At 40.2% G+C, this 18,029-nt stretch overlaps 1 protein-coding gene across 1 annotated transcript in view; it reads right to left on the bottom strand.

Moving 5' to 3' along the window:
• The window catches only part of grin2bb (glutamate receptor, ionotropic, N-methyl D-aspartate 2B, genome duplicate b), a 105,647-nt gene that overhangs the window by 75,263 nt on the left and 12,355 nt on the right, over window positions 1-18,029 (bottom strand). The window contains 2 exon segments of the mRNA XM_034688991.1: window positions 11,308-11,902; window positions 11,904-12,019. Of these exon segments, the coding sequence (XP_034544882.1) occupies window positions 11,308-11,902; window positions 11,904-12,019 (711 nt within the window).

The raw sequence follows: 18,029 nt of genomic DNA, 5'->3' as shown, positions 1-18,029 counted from the left end.
TTCTGACTGTCTTTGACCTCAACCTTGAATTTTGATTCCAGAGAGAGAGAGAGCCAGAGTTTGCACCGACCTGCATATGATTCTGTGGTGAGCAGTTTTTGGGGACTTTTTAAATAAACAGTTGTCAGGGGCAGCAGACATGCACTGTGGCAGGAGAACAGTATTCGCATCTTGAGTCTCTCATACAGTTTATTTAAGGCCACAAATGGACTTTGCTTAAGGTTTGGAACTGAGCTAACAAATGAAACATTCTGTTTTTTGCTATATATTTCTACAGTAACTCTAGAAAAAACACAAAATACTAGGCTAATGTTCAGAGCTGCTTCAGTGGTGGCACCAACAAACCTTAAAGTAGATGACAGAAAAGAGCTAGACAAAAGCAAGACCATGCATCCAACCTACCCAAGGAGGTAGTATATTGTGAAAGTACAACAAATCTCTGAAGCTATTTTACAAAGAACCACCGGCATATGAAATCTGCAAAAACATATGATCGCAACCCTACAAGAGGCACGTAGCTTTAAGTTAACATCCAGCTGTTCAACTGCCCAAAATATAAGTCAGGCTCCTTCAAATGTAGCAGATAATGTGTCCAACATTTCCTGGAATACAAAAGATGCATTTGGTACATCCTTCATTGCCAAACATGTCTCTAGATCCATTTCCTGCCTTGTCAAATGAGATAGCACAAGCTTCTACGAAATACACTTTTAAATACAAGTTACTGCTGTCAACTCAATCAAACAGCTGCTCATACAAAAATAAAGGGGGACTTCTTGACCATCAGTTGGCATGACCAGACTACACAGGCTACGTAGGTTGGGTCCTTCATAGATCAGGTACGTATAGGGATGCTTCTCCTGAAGTGGGACACAGCAGCTATACTGTGTATCAAACTTTAAATTTGACTGCATTTTGTGTTTAGTGCTAGCAAAATGTTTTTATGCATATATATCAAACTGAGATGGCCAGCTTCACATTGTAAACTTCATAAATGCTAAACTAAAACATGTCATTCTAAGCTTGTTAGCTGGCTGTTCACATTCATCTTAAAGGATCCCAGAGCAAAAAGCTTCCATAAATATAAATGTTCTTGGTCAGAGCATAACTTTAACATCATGAATCATGATTCACAGGATCTTTAGGCTGCATGACAACTGTGGAATGCCATGCTGAACTTTTGTGTCAAAAAAAATTGTCGTTAAACATGTTGGCTGCTGTTAAACTATGTTAATTTTTAAATAACATCTGATTACAGGAAATTTCCTCTTGAGCAAAATCCATTTCCTGCCTCTGCTGCCCCTGTCCACGCTCAACTGGTGTCTGTGTGTAAATGAAGCATCTGTTTTTAATGGAAACAAGATCATTTCCTGAAAAGACCAATCCTTGAAACTGTCAATACGATTTAATTATGACTCGGACATCCCCTGATGTCCGAGTCATAATTCATGCAGGCTTTAAAGACATAGTTTTACTAACAAAAAAACAACAGGTCACTGGAGACATATTCCAGTATAATTTCCTCCCTCCTCTCTTTCTCTGTCACTGTGTGTGTGTGTGTGTGCGTGTGCGTGCGTGCGTGTGTGTGTGTGTGTGTGTGTGTGTGTGTGTGTGTGTGTGTGTGTGTGTGCGTGTGCTTGTGCGTGTGCGCGTGTGTGTGTGTGTGTCTGTGCACACAGCTCCCAGTATTTTAAATGTAAATTAAGGATCCGTTTCTAATGTAAATTCAATCCTTTCCTGAAAGCTTAACCTCAGAAACCACTGCTGTATAATATGGATAACAGCCTGTGAAGTGTAAAGTGACGAGTGATTAATATATATGTTTCATTTAATGTGTATGAATTATAATTTATAAGTGATCTCTACCCTTTCCTGTAAAGAACCAATCTTGATGACATCTGACATTTTGATGGTAGTTTATGGGGTTATATAATTAGAAGTTATGGGAGAGACCAGGCTGACAGTAGCAGCTGATGCAGCCAACAAGACTGTGTGTGAACGCCATTACAGCATGAGCTGTAGCCCACAAACAGCCAGCATGCATCCAGTCTGAAGTGGCCATTAGATCCTATAAGCGGATATACGTTATAATAGAGCTGTTTTGACATTTTGCAGTTCATTTAACTCAGGTCTTATTTAATAAAAAATATCATATCTCAGCACTGTGGTACATTTCTTCTAAAACTTTTCTGTGTTACAGATTAGCAAAATATAAATGAAATATACTGGATGTTGAGCCGCTGCAGAGTTCTTTTTGATCCAAATCAATAAACAAAGCCAAAGAAAACATAGCTGTCATAAACTCAGTTCTCCAGTCACTGGCAGAGAAGCATTTGCCGTTTCATGACATCAAAAATAAGCTTGATCCCTTTTGGGTTTAGCTTTAGAAATGCACGTTCATGTCCTCATGCCTTAGTAAAATGTAGCTGTCAAAAACCACCAGAATAACCGACAAAAGAAGGACTTTTTCTTAAGGGCAGATTTTCTCACTATCCCAGGCTCCATTTGTTGGCCTTTTAAAGGGTTAAGTGCTCAGCAAAGCCAGGAAAATGGAAACATCAATCAAACGCAGACTGCTTCAAAGACAGAGAAGGTGAGACAGGGTTTTTAAAGCTCCAACACGAGGAGATCAGTTTAAAGAAGATGAACAAAGTAATAATAACAAGAGCAGGTCTGTTACTTTAGTCACAGCACATGGTCATTTTTTTCCCTCGTACCTGCAAGATTATTATTGTAGTTTCTTCCTTAATTCTCTTGTCTTTTGGGATGGTCCTAATTGCAAAGCCGAGCATTAAAGAGGCAGTCTATTATCCCCTCATGTACAACCAGCAAGAATAATGGGTTACATGGTGCATGCAGGATGAAAAGAGGGGGCTCATAAAGCCAGAAATGGGAGTGAGAACAATTGGATGAGAAAATAGAGAGCACCCTTGGCTCAAACAATCGTGTCAGCTGCAACAGATTATCACAACCTACCAATCACTGTACAGCTACCAGCTGGTCTTTCTAATATCAAATATTGTAGGTCTGAGGGGCCAAACAGGTCTGCAAAATAATTAACTTTCCTGATTATTTCTGTCTCACAAGGAAGCCGCATAGTCTTCTGTGCAGTAGGATTCCTATTTGCAGATACAGAGGGTGTGTAATTGTGGTAATCAATCAAGTGGTGAATCAGCTTTCACTGATAGGCAGGGCTGTAAAAAGGCCAATTTCCAGATCATTTGCTAGTCTTACACACTATGTTTCCTTGCTTTTGTCACTTAGAAAAAATACAAAAGACCCACATCCCCATGGTTCATTCATCTATGAGTTTAACTTCTGACCACATGACACTGATAGATGCAATTTAACAATCAGGAGCCACAACTCTCCTGCTTGGTTTTAAAATATCAACTTGAAGAAGGTGATGATTGCAACAATAAAATCCAGTGTGAAAAAAAACAACTTTTAAGTGACTGCATTGTTCATGAGAAATTATATCAGGATGCTGTGTGCCTCTAGGTACCTTGTTTGGACTGAAAACAACAGCTGTAATCTTCCCAAACACAGGCAAAGAGGCCATTATCACCGAACACCAGCATGCATTTTGCTTCTACACACATACACACACACTCACACACACATGTGCACGATAGAACAAACACACAGCTTAAGTCTCAACAATAGATTTGGAAGACCTCATTAGTCTCCAGAGCCGACGCTGACTGTCGGCCAGGTCCAACTCTCTCGTCCTATTATGCCAATACCGACACATGGCATGGAACAAATTAATGGCTAAATGGAAGTTTGCAAATTGTTTGGTGCATTATGGTCTACCTGCATCTGTCACTGATTCATTATAATGGGGTACTGGAAAGACAAGTGAAGCCTGGAGTGCTGCAAGGCCAGTTTACTTGGCAGCATCAATTCTGCGGGGACTTTGAAGCGTGTTGAATGATTTGGTTTTAAGATCAAATGCCATAAATAGGACACGTGTGCTCATTGTTGTTGTTTTTTTTTTTTATGGAAGTCAAATTTGCTCAGTGACAAGGTATGTGGTTTGTCTAATGAAGAAGCAAAGAGTAAAGGACTGCAGGAAGATGATAGATTAGAAATCAGCGTGGACTGATAAGAGCTGGATGCCTGAAAAGGACTGAGTTATTGATGCTGAAAAATAACTTCCCCTGCTCCTTTCCCACACTTATGCACACAAACATGCACGCAGTCAACATGACTCCCTGCCATGACTCTATGGGCTTTACGCTCCACACAGCACAGTTCCTGTCGCTCTTCCTCTCAGTGCTGTTCAGTTATTTCTTATCTCAGAAGGCACAAGCCTAGAGGGTTCATTCATTTGGTCATGGTCTGTGTGGATGTGTTTGTGTGTATCTATTTGACCTGAGTTTAAATCAACTCGTAACATATGTTTTGGGTAAATGTATGCCTGTGCGCTCAATAAAAAGTGTCATGGTTGGGGTATACGCAATCCTAAATACAAATGTATGGACTGAATAATGGCGACTGCTCACTCTTTTTTTTAAAAAGCCACTAGGGGAAGCCATAGACTGTAAAATATGGACGCGGTCTCCGTGACGTCACACATCTGTTTCTGAAGCGCTGTTTTGAGGCCAATCGTTGGCGACAGCCATATTGCTGCTGTCGAGTGATTGTGACGTAAAGAGGCGGGCTTTGAGCCTCCTAGCCAACAGCTACAGTGTTCCCGCCTGTCAATCAAGTCAGCTGTGCCTCTCATTGGAAGACTCTTAATCTCAATATCTTCAAAATTGCCTCGTTAGAAAAAAATTCAACCCCGTACAGTGTGTGCTGATTGAGAAATTAGCTACCCAGACTACACTTGACTTCTGTACCAGGCTGTAAACATGTTTATTTCTGCTATAAAGATCGTCTTTTTTGAATTGGTGTGTATGTGGTTTCCGGTACTTCCGGAGCCAGTCTCAAGCAGATCCTCGATGAACTGCAGTTTTTAGCAGTTCTGCATTGGATTAGACCGGAGGTTGCCACTTGGGGGAAGCGAGCAAAGAGATTCTTCTTCTTCTTCAGTTTGTATTTCCATGTTGACTGGACAGCAATCAGTTGCCACCCACTCAGCAAGCACTATAGTTAACTGCTTCAATTTAGTTTTATCTCAAGGTCTGTGGAGTTGCACACTCCAAAATAGTGTTCTGCTGACTTTTTGTGATGCTCGCTGAGATCAGTCTGATAAGCTTCACCTTTATGCATAGCTTGCAGGTAGGTAGCTCAAACTCATACTTGAGTGATATTTTGATTCTGTCTGCCACAAAATGCTATTGCTTTTGAATTGTCGACAGAGCCGTCTGGACATTTGTTGAAGTGAAATGTGCCATTCAAAAGCGCAGTGATGTCATTGGTTTCCTTTTGAGAGAGTGACAGCAGGGAGACACAGTCATGTCTTATCTATGGTGTGCTGAGATGGAAAAATGTAAAAAAGGAATTTAATTCAGGCGATCATTTCAGAACTCAATCACATTGCGACCAATGGGTATTAAATACAGGATGTCAGAAAATAATGAATTTCCTTGAAGAGGTACGTCAAATCAGGAGTCCACAATCCAAACATGTGTAACTAAAGGAAAACCATCAAATATGAACAAGAGCTGTAAGCATTGAAATGTTTGCCAATGAAAACTGGCTTCACAGCTATTTACTCGCACTTCTTGCAGATTAATTTTTTTGTCAGCAATAAACATAATAATCCAATAATGATTGTAAAACCAATCACTGCAGATCAAGCTTCTCTTTTACAGTAGGTGTGAAAATGTGTGTAAGGATTTGCTCTGTTTTATCTTGGGTTGTGTGACTGTAAAGCTATAAATAAAACATTAAAGAGCACATCTAAAAAGCTACAAAAGCACTAGAAAAAAAGAGATAAATGCAATTCACACTTTCATCCTTCCCTCTCAAGTCTCATTGCTCTATTTTTGATCTCTTCCCCTGTGTTTTCATCTCTGATTTCATGCTTCGATCTATTCATTCAACTATTCAAAAATTCAGCCCCCTCCTCTTCATGACAAGGACATTATCCCTCGTTTCATCTTGCACTTCTTTCGTCAGACTCAGAAATAATAATTTATTTTCTCTCTTCTTCTGCTCCTGGTTTTATTCGGTATGCAGAGGGAAATATATAAGCAAGTGGTTTCCATGACAACAGTGTCCACCACATTCAAACTCTTGTTCGATGTGTAATTGTGTATGTGTGACTGACAGAGAAGATGTGTAACAGTAGAATACAGTACGAGGAGAAGGAGCACTTGTACTCACTGAGAACAGAGGAGGGTTTCCTCAAAAACTGTGTTTAACATCAGATGTTGTGTAATGAAGATACCCCCCCCTCCCCTCTGGTGTCTTCTCTCATGTGCCGTATTCCCTAAGCAGTGCTTTTAGCTTTCTCTTCTTTCTGTTGTCACTTTCAGTGTGTGCCTTTTGTCTCTCTGTCAGCAGTAAAATGTGGTAATTGTATGTTGAGCAGAATCCTTTTCCTCCTTACACCCACACAAGTTGTGTTATTTCATCACCTTCACCCCCCCTTTCTTTTTCTGACTTGCTTATTGTCGTGTTTTCTTCTCCTTTATCATCCCTTCATTGTTCCTTCCTCTCTTTTATCATCTTCTTCTCCAAGATCAAGTTGATTCGTCTTGTGATTCTACACAACTTGTGGGATGTAGTTGATACATATTTCTATGCTGCAACAGGTATGCCTGTAATCTGTTTCCCTGGTTAAGAGTCTGCTTTAAGGCTCATTAATGTCTTCTATTATCCAACATAACCTCTGTCATTTGTCGTACCATACCAGTTTCTCTAATAAGAACATTTAGAGGCTGCTTTAACTTTAAATGTTTGTTGACATAGATGCAAGTGCAAATTCATAAAGCCTCTAACTCCAGCAGTTTGAAACATCACTTTGCTTCATCTTTATGTAGACATACACTACCGGACACTACCCAAAAGTTTGGACACACTTTCTCATTCAATGGTTTTTTATCTATTTTAATAATTTTTAACATTGTAGATTAATACTGAAGACATCAAAACTATTAAATAATCTGGTTTTTCCATAATATGGATTACAACAGTAGTCAAATAGGGCTATCCATTGTGTACTAACCCTACCTCTGAACAACACAACTGATGGTCTCAAACACATTAAGAAGGCAAGTTATTCTACAAATGAACTCTTGACAAGGCTCATGTTAATTAGAAACCATTCCAGGAGACCATTTCATGAAGCAGACTGAGAGAATATAAAGAGTTTGCAAAGCTGTCATGAAGGAAAAAGGGGGCTACTTTACAGAATCTAAAATAGAAAACATATTCTGTCACTTTTTTGTTAATTAAATAATTCCATATATGTTCTTTTATAGTTTTGATATCTTTGGTGTTTCCAAACTTTTGACTGGTAGTGTATACATATATATAGCACAGTCCTCCAGAATCTAATCAGAGCTAGTCGTCTACAGAGGTAAACCGCAGAGTAGGAATGAAGCTTCTAGCATGTTTAGTTTGGCTTGAGCCAATTTTTAACAAGAATGCATTTATAAACTACAGACACAGACACCACTGTATGTCTTTTGTAGCACAGTGGCTGGACAAATCAAATTCCAAAGGTGAAAAATAAACTGTGGGACAGGGACCCTGCATTGTTTGAATTTATTAAGTCAAGGAACCATATGTGATGTCAATATTTAAAGCAGGGAGTCCGCTTCATTTCTTTTCAAATATAATATCACTAAAACAAAGAGAGAAAAAAATCACAAACACACATAGGTCTGACTTAATTTTTCAAAGCCACTATTCAACCAAAGGGTGTAAGTTTACACTCAGATAGCAGGAACATTCCCCCGACCACTATCAGCAGAACAGCATTGTTCCCATTAATATCAAATCAGTCATTTGCTTGTCTTTAGAGTGAAATCTTATGGAGTATGAGTGAAAAACAACAACCAATATAGACATTCTATGCAGCATATGATTGGCTGAAAAAGAGGGGGCAGTAAGCTCATGTTGCATCTAAATTCATTATTTAAAATATCAACTGTCAGAAACAGAGGAGGCGAGAGATGATCAGTGTGCTGACAACTTAGTTATCTGGTGTGCCAGTAATTTGCAAGCATGAGCAAAAATGAAGTTTTTCAGATGACACAGTCTTTTTCATCTATAGTCTGTATTGCTCAACACACAAATGTAAATGTATCTAAATACTACAAACATATTTTGTACTTTATAGGTATCAGAGTTATGGACGGAGCCATTAATCATACAAAATGAAAACAATCTCTGCAGGAAGAAGGCCACATGAAAAACCTCCAAAGGACAAAACCTCAGCATCATATAGATTTTATCATCCCCCTGTGAGGGACCTAAATGCTACTAAGCCTATTAACTCCACATGATTTGAGGATACATTTCAAAGCTTTTGTTCCATTTCTGGATCAGAGATTCTTCTCTTCAGCCTAGTGTGTGCCAACTCTCTTACATTCCAATCCCACAGAGATGAGTTATTTTTCACTGGTTATGTTCCAGTTTTGTTTCACACTGTGAGTTCTTCTGGAGTTGAGTCGACTCGCAATCAGAGGCTTCAGTGTGACGTCAAGCTCACAGAGGAGGTCAATTAACAGCAAACTCAATCAGCACAGAAGCTGGACCAGAATGACAAGCAGGAGAGAGAGTGGAGGCACTGAAGCCCCTCCCTATTTTCTGTCTCTGTTATTTGTAGGCTTGCAAAATTGCCAGAATTTTCAAAGTTGGAAACTTTCCATGCGAATTAACGGGAATTTTTGGGAATAAGCAGGAATGAAACAGGAATTTACTAAATTGAAGTTTGGCTCTTATTAGAGAACTTAAATATAGTTGGGGAAATTATATTTTAGCATAATCCTGACTAAAACAACCAGATTTCATGCAAGTACAGTTTAATATCTATGCAAAGCCATCCTCAACAAGGCTGAACAGTGACACTGAAGAGGGAGAGTCAGAGTTGGATGTTGAGGAAGTGGACATGGAGGATGTTGATGAGACCCAGGAAGAGCCCATTGCCTGAAATGGTTTCGCAAAAATGCAGACGCTAGGCTTGAGAAGCTTGAGGGAAGATCCTTTTTCATTTAACATTTTGAATGGGACTTTGTTGGGATTGCATTTTTTTTAATTGTTTATTGGGTTGGGTCGGGGGATGAGTAACATTTAACTCAACATTCATGTTTTTGTTCTTCAATGAAAGACTTGATTGTTCAATAAAATATTTAACATTTGATAAAGTTCTACTTAAAAATAAATCTGTTTAATTGTATTATTTTGGATGGATGTCTGCTTATAAAAAAACTAATATTTATGCTTGGATATGACACCTTCCATGAAATGACCCTCAATTCCCAGTTAATTTGCATAAATTCCCATAATTCCCATGGAAAGTTTCCAATTCAGAATATTTCTCAAATTCCCCAGCTTAACTTCCCATGGAAATTTATCAGAAACTTTCCGGAAATTTTCCACCCCTTTGCAACCCTAGTTATTTGTATCTCAAATGAAACCAAACAACTGGCTGTATTGTGCTGACTTTTATCAATTTCTAGCCCCTCATAAGCCTATAACTGGTGAAATAAATCTATTATCAATTATTAGTATAATTTTCATGGGTATGGAATAATGTATACTGTGCTGATGATTATGTGAAATAGAAGCCTGACAGGGTGAGATAAGACCCCTGAGTATCTCCCGCTCAATATACATCATCAAGCCTATAACGCAGCTACCATAGAGATATATAAACAAGTTGATACTAGGGATGTGTGCATTTAGTCAACTTAACAATAAAACCTCAGGACCCCCGCTAGTCAGCACCAGAATTACTAATCAGTTGCCGTTTTTAATTTCTCTGACTGTGTTTTCTTCAATTTGGCTAACGTCTCTTATACTCAGCTCTTGTGTATTTTAACATCCTGAGCTACTTTCTCTGTGGTTTTCTTCCTTGTGTCTTCTTTTCTCTGCTGTTCATAGATATGTCATTGACTGGTCAGCTATTAACCACCAATCTAAAGTTCTGCACAGTTAATACAGAGTAATAACCAATGCTATCAGAAGCTAACATTTTGCCACATTGTCAACAGGAAGAGGTAGAATCATAAACTCATTAAATATGCTGGACTCTTTTCCTCTGATTGTTTTGATATGATGAATGTCATCTGGTTGTCCCTGGCATTGCTCTTGCTATTAAGAATTAGCAACTGTTGTTGTGCAGCTTTGGCCAATCAGAGTGAAGTATTTAACACAGGTGGGTGATTAGTGTGAAAGCTAAATAATGAATCAGGATTAAAACTATCGAACTTCATACGATTTTGTAGATTTTGAAAGATAGCTGCTAAATTGAATTCAAAAGCTTGCCCAGCTGCTTTATTCTCAACACCTACTATGTAATCATAAGCTCTATATATAACTAGGGTTGCAAAGGGGCGGAAAATTTCCAGTAAATTTCCGTGGAATGTTAAGCTGGAGAGTTTTGGAAATATTCCAAATTGGAAACTTTCCATGGGAATTTATGGGAATTAACTGGGAATTGAGGGTAATTTAATGGAAATACATTTGTATGAATACATTTATATGTGATATTTGTAAGTTAAACATAAGTACCATACATCAAATTTGTTAAATATATTACCACATAATACCATCAAAACTTACTTCACTTTGTGTAGTCCACAGGCTCAAATTTGTGGCTTCAATAGTCTTGGGCTCTGGGCTCAAAAGCAAGGTCAAGAATTCTACAAGTCATCTGTGCATGTGATGGAGGAATGCACAGTGCTTGTAGGGGAAGTGGTCTCAATAGCCCTGCAGTAAGCAGTGTGCTATGTGCATGTGATTGAGGAATAGCAGAGATATTCAATTGTACTTGCATGAAATCTGGTTGTTTTAGTCAAGATTATGCAAAAATATATATTTCCCCAACTATATTTAAGTTCCCTATTAAGAGCAAACCTTCAATTTAGTAAATTCCTGGTTTATTCCCGTTAATTCCCATAAATTCCCATTTATTCCCATAAATTCCTGTTAATTCCCATGGAAAGTTTCCAACTTTGAAAATTCCCGGAATTTTGCAACCCTATATATAACATCTAAAAACTATAATACAGAAGTAATATTGCAAGATGAAAACGCAACAGCTATCTAGTAGATGTGTTAATTTATCACTTCATAATGGCCTTGACGCTTGTGCAAGATGGAGAAGTTTATGATACACATGAATAAATCAGTGTTTTTCCCTACAAAAAAAAACAAAGAAAAAGAAAAGAGTTTTCTGACCTTGGCAGCCATGACCATGGAGGATCCTCCCCTGATGCCCAGGATGGGGATGTGTGTCTGTGCAGAGATGAAGTCCAGGATCTGAGCGATGGCTTCCTGGTCTGTGTCGTCACCAAACACGACGCCTTGCAAAGAGTTCCTGGTCATTTGTGTGCAGATCCGATTGATGATACTCTTGGGGTCGGTCTCATTCATAGTGACCACCTCGACTTTTGGGGGGTAAGGGATGTGGAGGAAATCCTCTTTCTCAAGTCCGACCCCTAATGATACTTCACTAGAGTTGCCCACCAGGATGACAGCAATGCTTAGGGAGTTGATCAGTTTGGGACTGATTGGAGGAAGAGCTGGTAAGCCAGGAGAGTACTGAGGAGGGATGACGACGCCCCTCTGGGTGCCACCTCCCTTCTGGCCACCTTGTCCCCCTGGGGAACCTCCAGGACCTGTTCCTTGACCTCCACCTCTGCGGCACTCGCAGACGGGTAGGAGGAGTATGGAGATGAGGAGCAGAGAGAAAGACCAAGAGAGGAAAGGCCGGGTCAGCCAAGGCTGAGAGTGAGGATGGTGAGAGGGTTGGTCTGGAGGAGGGGGGGGGCGGAGGAGGACGATGATGGTGGGGGGAGGAGGAGGTGGGGAAGACGTAGCGCTTGTCCTGAAGACGGGAGGGAGAAGGGTAGAGGCTGACAAGCATTGTGGAAGAGTGTAAATGCAGTCCCTGGGGGGAGAGAGAGAGAGAGAGAGAGAGAGAGAGAGAGAGAGAGAGAGAGAGAGAGAGAGAGAGAGAAACAAACAGAGCAAAATGATGTATACTTTGAATTCCAAAGCTTTGAAATTACAGGGTCACTATCAGTATCAGGGTAAATGACACAGCTGAGGATGACATTAAAACATACATGTAGACATGAGTAAGAAACAGCATAGCCTTTAAACACTTCATCTACTGGAGAACACTGACAAGTTTATTGCTTCAAGTGTAACATGTTACCCTCCAAAAATGTTGGTTGCGTTTAAAAAAAGTTTTGAAGTCCAACCTCACACCCTCAACACTTCATTGCAAGCAGAAAGGGGATATGAAACTAAGCAAACACTGTCAGAAATCATTATGTTCCACCAACAGTATGCATTTAGATTTTTGATATCAGAAGAGTACCAGGCATCGGCCTTTGCTGTTTCCTCCATGTAAGGCTAACACAAATTTCAGAAATCTAGCGATGATTAGAATCTAGAGATGATTAGAATCTAGAATCCATCTGGTGATTGTTAAACAAATTGACCCAGATATCAGTTTATCAAAGCATACACTGGTAAAGGCTGATATGCGCTTGTAGTGTAATAACTGACAACGCAGTATCCAATGTACTGTGTTCTGACTGCATGTGTGTGTGTGTGTGTGTGTGTGTGTGTGTGTGTGTGTGTGTGTGTGTGTGTGTGTGCGTGTGCGTGTGTCTGGTGTCTGGTGTCTGGTGTCTGTGTGTGTGTTTTGGGAGAGTCAAGACAGCACTGGGTGTATTTTGACAGATTGACAGCCTCGCAGCTTCACGGACTTGCTGCCAGGCTAAGTGACCATTAGACTATCACATGGGGCTCAGATGAGTCTCTATCTCTCCCTCTCTGTTTTGGTCCCCCCCCCCCTTCTGTCCCTGCCTCACTTGTTTCGTGTTTTTCTCCCTTTCACCCTCCTAACCTGTTTTCTTTTAGTTGCTCCCTCCAACCCTATGTGATCCCATTGCTGCTCTTTGAAGTTAACTGCAGACCTATTATTTACTGTTATTGCTATTATTTACTGCTCCTCTATTAGCAGTGGTATAAAGGGCAGTGGAGTAAAGAGGAGAGATGGCGTAGGCAGGGTAGAGGAGAATGAGAGAGGTGAGTGAAGAATATAAGCAGAAGGAGGTGACAAGCTGGGAAAAACATAATTAGTCATGGCCCGATGTGAAAATTGTGGTGCATGACTATGGGTGCATGTGTGTACAAACGCACGTTTTGGGAGTTCAAATTCTGGTGTATTTTCGGCAAAGATAAAGAGGAAGGTTTGAGATCGTACGTTCATGGACACATTCTATATTAAGAATTTTAGGAAAGTGATAAAGAAAAGGCAGAGGAAAGGACTTGATCCTATTCTTTGCTCACACAACACCTTTGCTAATCTTTTATTTATCACAGCATAGCACCTCGTGGGTTGTGGAGCTCATCCAGTCAACTTCAAAAAGTTCAAAGAAAAAAAAAGGAAAAATAGAGAAGTTGTGAAGAGAAGTGAAATCTGACAGTAGTAGAGTCAGCAAAAGAGCAACACGAAAAGAAGACACTGGACAGAGTGTTAAAGTAAAAAAAGAAGAGGAGGGGGTGCAATCTCCACATGAAAGTTTGTCTAAAGGGTCTAATTAGCAGAGGTTTGTCAGGCTTAATTGCAGGTGCACATGCTAATTGTAAAAGAGCTGAATTCTCCACGGGGGCGCCACAGTGGAGCCAAGAGAGAGAAAAAAAAAAAAGAGAGAGAGAGAGAGAGAGAGAGAGGAGGAGGAGGAAATGAGTGGGAGGAAGGCAGCAAAGAGAAAAGAAGAGGAGAGAGAAGAGTGGGGCGAGGGAGAGAATAAATAGAGACATACACAAAAGAGATGGAGGTGGTGTAAGGAACAGCAAGAAGAAACCAAATGGAGGGAGGGAGAGGGAAGGAGGTGTGCAAGCGCAACGCAGCTGAAGTAAGAGAGATGAAAAGAGGACATGATTAGCACAGGATGATAAAAGAAGAGTCAAGGGTGGGGAGGAGGTTTGAGAAATCTGCAGAAAGAAAAGGGGAAAAGTAAGCTAAGTGTAAAATAAGGATCAGACTCCACAGCCTGTTGAGGAAAAACAAGGATGGAAACTGCTGATGAATCTGCTGAGAGGTTGCACCGCAGGTAGGCTATTGGAAGAATATCTTTGAAAATAAGAAGTGTGACAGTAAACGAGGGAGCAGAGGGAGACAGAGACCCACTCGGATATGTGTTTCTGTATGGCGACAGTGCTCGGTTTCCATAGTAACAATTCAAATAAGCCTCCGCATAACACCATGATGGACGGGAAGATACACACAGCTCGCACTAATTCATCCAACACACTACATGCAGTGTGTGCCCTCTCCTAATAAGACACAATTTACTTTCATCTAAGCGGGCGCATATTACTGTGCCGACTCTCTCCGACAAAAATAAAACAGCTTGTAACACGAAATAAACAGCAAGGAGCCTTCGCACAAACGTGCGCACAAACACCCACACACACACACACTCTACACATTCACACGCTTGAGGTAAGTTAATGCACTGCTGCAGATAGAAATGATCCACTCCTCCACCTTTTAGCGTACCTTGCATTAAAAATGAATCTCCAAAAGGGCTACAGGCAAATAAACAGACATAACACAATGAAGGGAGCATTGAATAGACGGACTGAGCACAGGAGCTGCTACAACATCTGGATCAATCAAACCCTCGTCTATATTGTCATTAGTGCTCCACATTCAATAACATTTAAATAAAGTGTCAAGACTTAATCGCACTAACAGCATAAGTAAAGCATCTTGAGACTGCGTCAACATCTCTGAGATGACACATGATTCGTGTGCTCCTCATTGCCCATTACAGCACTTACAAAGCTATTACAATTACATACGCAATGCATGTAAAGCATAGATGAGTGCCTACACAAACACCTCTATCTGTGCAATGCTTGTATCCTGTAATTTACCCCAAACCTCATAACCTTCCACACAATGGTAGGATAAACACACTTATGCATGAACAACAAGTCCATGGTTTGAACATGTGCACATGAGGTCAAGCGTTGTTTGGGTCAGACACCACCTGAGCCCTCTTGATGCATATAAAGCTACTGTTTTTCCAGTATGAATACACGAGTGTGCCCTTACAAACCCCCCTCGTCACACCCACAGATATACCACCACACACATAAAGTGTTCATGTACAGAACACTGGGATCAGCTTCATCATGCCAATAGGACGGAGGCATCAGTCATATCAGACTTAACATTTACAAAGAGCATTGATCAGAGAAGTCTGTCAAATGGCAGGAACCACCAATAGAATAACCAGAGCTACTTTAGACGCTTAGCTGCACACACTCACACCCGTGGACTCCAAATCTGCCAATAAAGATTTTGCACGATCAATCGGACCGTGAACTGTACGTCTTGATCAGCTCTCCCTGGCAGTAATGAATGTGTGCTGTTTTTAATGGTCAGCTGTTTTTCCCCGAGTGCTGCGGGGTGTTACAGACCGTGGAGTATATATTCTGCAGCAGCCCGAGACGGTAAAACTGAAGCTGCCAGGCTATTTAAATCACACGTAGGCCATCATTATCAGGCTCTACTACATCCCCGGAGACTCCAGGTTGTGTGCGGCACTGTATAGCATTTGAAAGGCATTGTGGGCAACTTAAGCTGACAGGCATATCTATTAAGGAGCACATTTACATACAGTGGGTGGTCGGTTATAGGTAAGAGTGGTACTTTTGTCATCTCTGCTGAAACACCCGCTGCATCAGACATGATTTATTAATAACAAATCATGATGTGTTTCAATGCATTTAAAAAAGGCATTTTAACTAAAGAATAGCTTCTACTTTTATGCACAGAAAAAAGCCCTTTCAAACTAAACTAAACCAGAACACCTCAGTAACCAAAAAGCAGATACATAAACAAAGTAAGAGGAGGGTATTTAGATTTCAATTCAATTGAATTCGATAAATAAGAGCTCAGACAATGGCATTTATTTTTGGTTAAAGCTGCTGTTGGTAGGAATGGTGTTAAAAACTTGATTTTTTTTCTGCTAGGTTTGGAGAAAAGGTCATAATACCCATCGGTACTCATCAGTAAGTGAAGTAATTTGAGACTATTGCGAAATCTGTTTTCCAATGCCTTTGTATAAAGCAATGTTATTATTCCCCTCGTTCCTGTTATGACGGACCAATCATAGCTAATCACCAATCCTCCATCCTGATTGGTGGAGTGGCAACCCTGCTACGTCGCCCTGATTAGCTGGGAAGTCACTACTTCCTCATAGAATACGCACAACGATCTTTTGTGGCCGGGGTTACGACAGCAGAGAGGGGGGGGGTAGTGTTGACATTCGAAATCTCTCTCCGAACTGATGTTTTTATCACGACTACCAACAGCAGTTTTAACTTCATAAAGGACTGTATACTCAAGGTTTAAGCAAGATATCCTGTTAAATCTGCAGGTGTGGCAAAAATTTATGTAACATGAAGAGTCTATCTCTTCCTGGTCTAAGACTTCCTCTCACAGTTGCTTTAAAAGACCTCTTATTTCAAACGGAATCAGAATAGTACAGAGGAGTGTGTGACCACTGCTCCAATGAAAGCTGCTTTGAATCATCGCAGCAAAAAGCTGGAGTAGTTTTTTTATGAATCATCATTGTGATGTGTCAGTCAGAGCTGAGTGACATGGCTGGGTTCAGTCAGGTAATCAGACGTCATGCAGCTATAATGACTCTCCTGCAGAGAAAGTGGGAGCCAACACAAGCTCTATTTACATCCCCTGTAATTATTCAATTCACTTTCACTCAGTCAAGTGTCACTCTGAGTTCAATGTCTGATGTAAAACATACTGATTCTGCAGTGTGAAGTGCCGTAGTCACCAGGGAGTAACAAATATAGTACAACCATTAAAACCTGTTTTGGCATCAAGTGCAATAACAGAGATAAAGTGCAAAGATAAGGCTGGCTTTGTTTAGTCAGTGACAGCACTTTTTTGTTTTTTTCAACAAATTCTGAAAGAAGGCTGAAGCAACAATTTGAAAGGAAGCTTTAGACAAAAATAGCGTTATAATAACATATAGTGTGCAACAGTGGTGTATTATTAACTGTGGTTAAAAGACCAGAAATATGATGAGTAAAGACAGATCTGAATAACAGATCCATAAGCTTGAAGGCTCAGAAGGAACACAGCACTTGACAGCCATGTAATAGGCTGGATTTTACAACATAAGAAAATAACAGTGGCCATGATTTCACCCTTCACAGGATGGCGTTACTGTGCAGTCCAGCAAAACTTGAGCCAAAAGTTCATACATTTTAACAGATTTTTTTGGTTGGAGTACTGCATGTTGGCACTGAGCTGCGTCCCTGAACAGTCCTCATTCAGATGATTAAGAGGGCTTCTTTTTATCACACAGGGCTAAAGTCAGTCTGAACACAGCCTGCCTGCTTCTCTTAGCACTTTCCAATTTTTAGAGGCTCTCATCACTGAGCCCATTTGTTCCTACTGAAGAGTTTAAAAATGGCGCGTATGTACAAGTGCTCAAAATCCTAAAGCAGCCGGGCCCTTAAGTTTTCAGCAACATGAGTAAATAGAGCATTCGTTGAGGACTATTTTCAGTGGATTAACACATTTAGCAGCCTTATGAGTAGTTTCAGGACAATTATATTGAGATAGATACAGACTAAACTATCGTGCCTATTTAATGGAAGGTACATGTCATTTACTACAACAGTAAGGCTCATTAATGTGTTTTATGAATACAAATGTAGTTCTAACGACGGGGACACGCTGCGATACATTCTACTGATACAGACATCAAAGTGAAAGATTTATCATTATATGATTATGAACAGATCATACTCATTGTCTATTTTTGGCGAGCACATCGTATGCTTGTGGAGAAAATATGCAAGATTCCTCTTAATAAGATGAGCAACGTTGCAGCAGC

This window comes from Notolabrus celidotus, chromosome 7, assembly GCF_009762535.1.
Source record: "Notolabrus celidotus isolate fNotCel1 chromosome 7, fNotCel1.pri, whole genome shotgun sequence".
NCBI lineage: Eukaryota > Metazoa > Chordata > Actinopteri > Labriformes > Labridae > Notolabrus > Notolabrus celidotus.
This window is presented reverse-complemented; position numbering and strand designations above follow the sequence as displayed.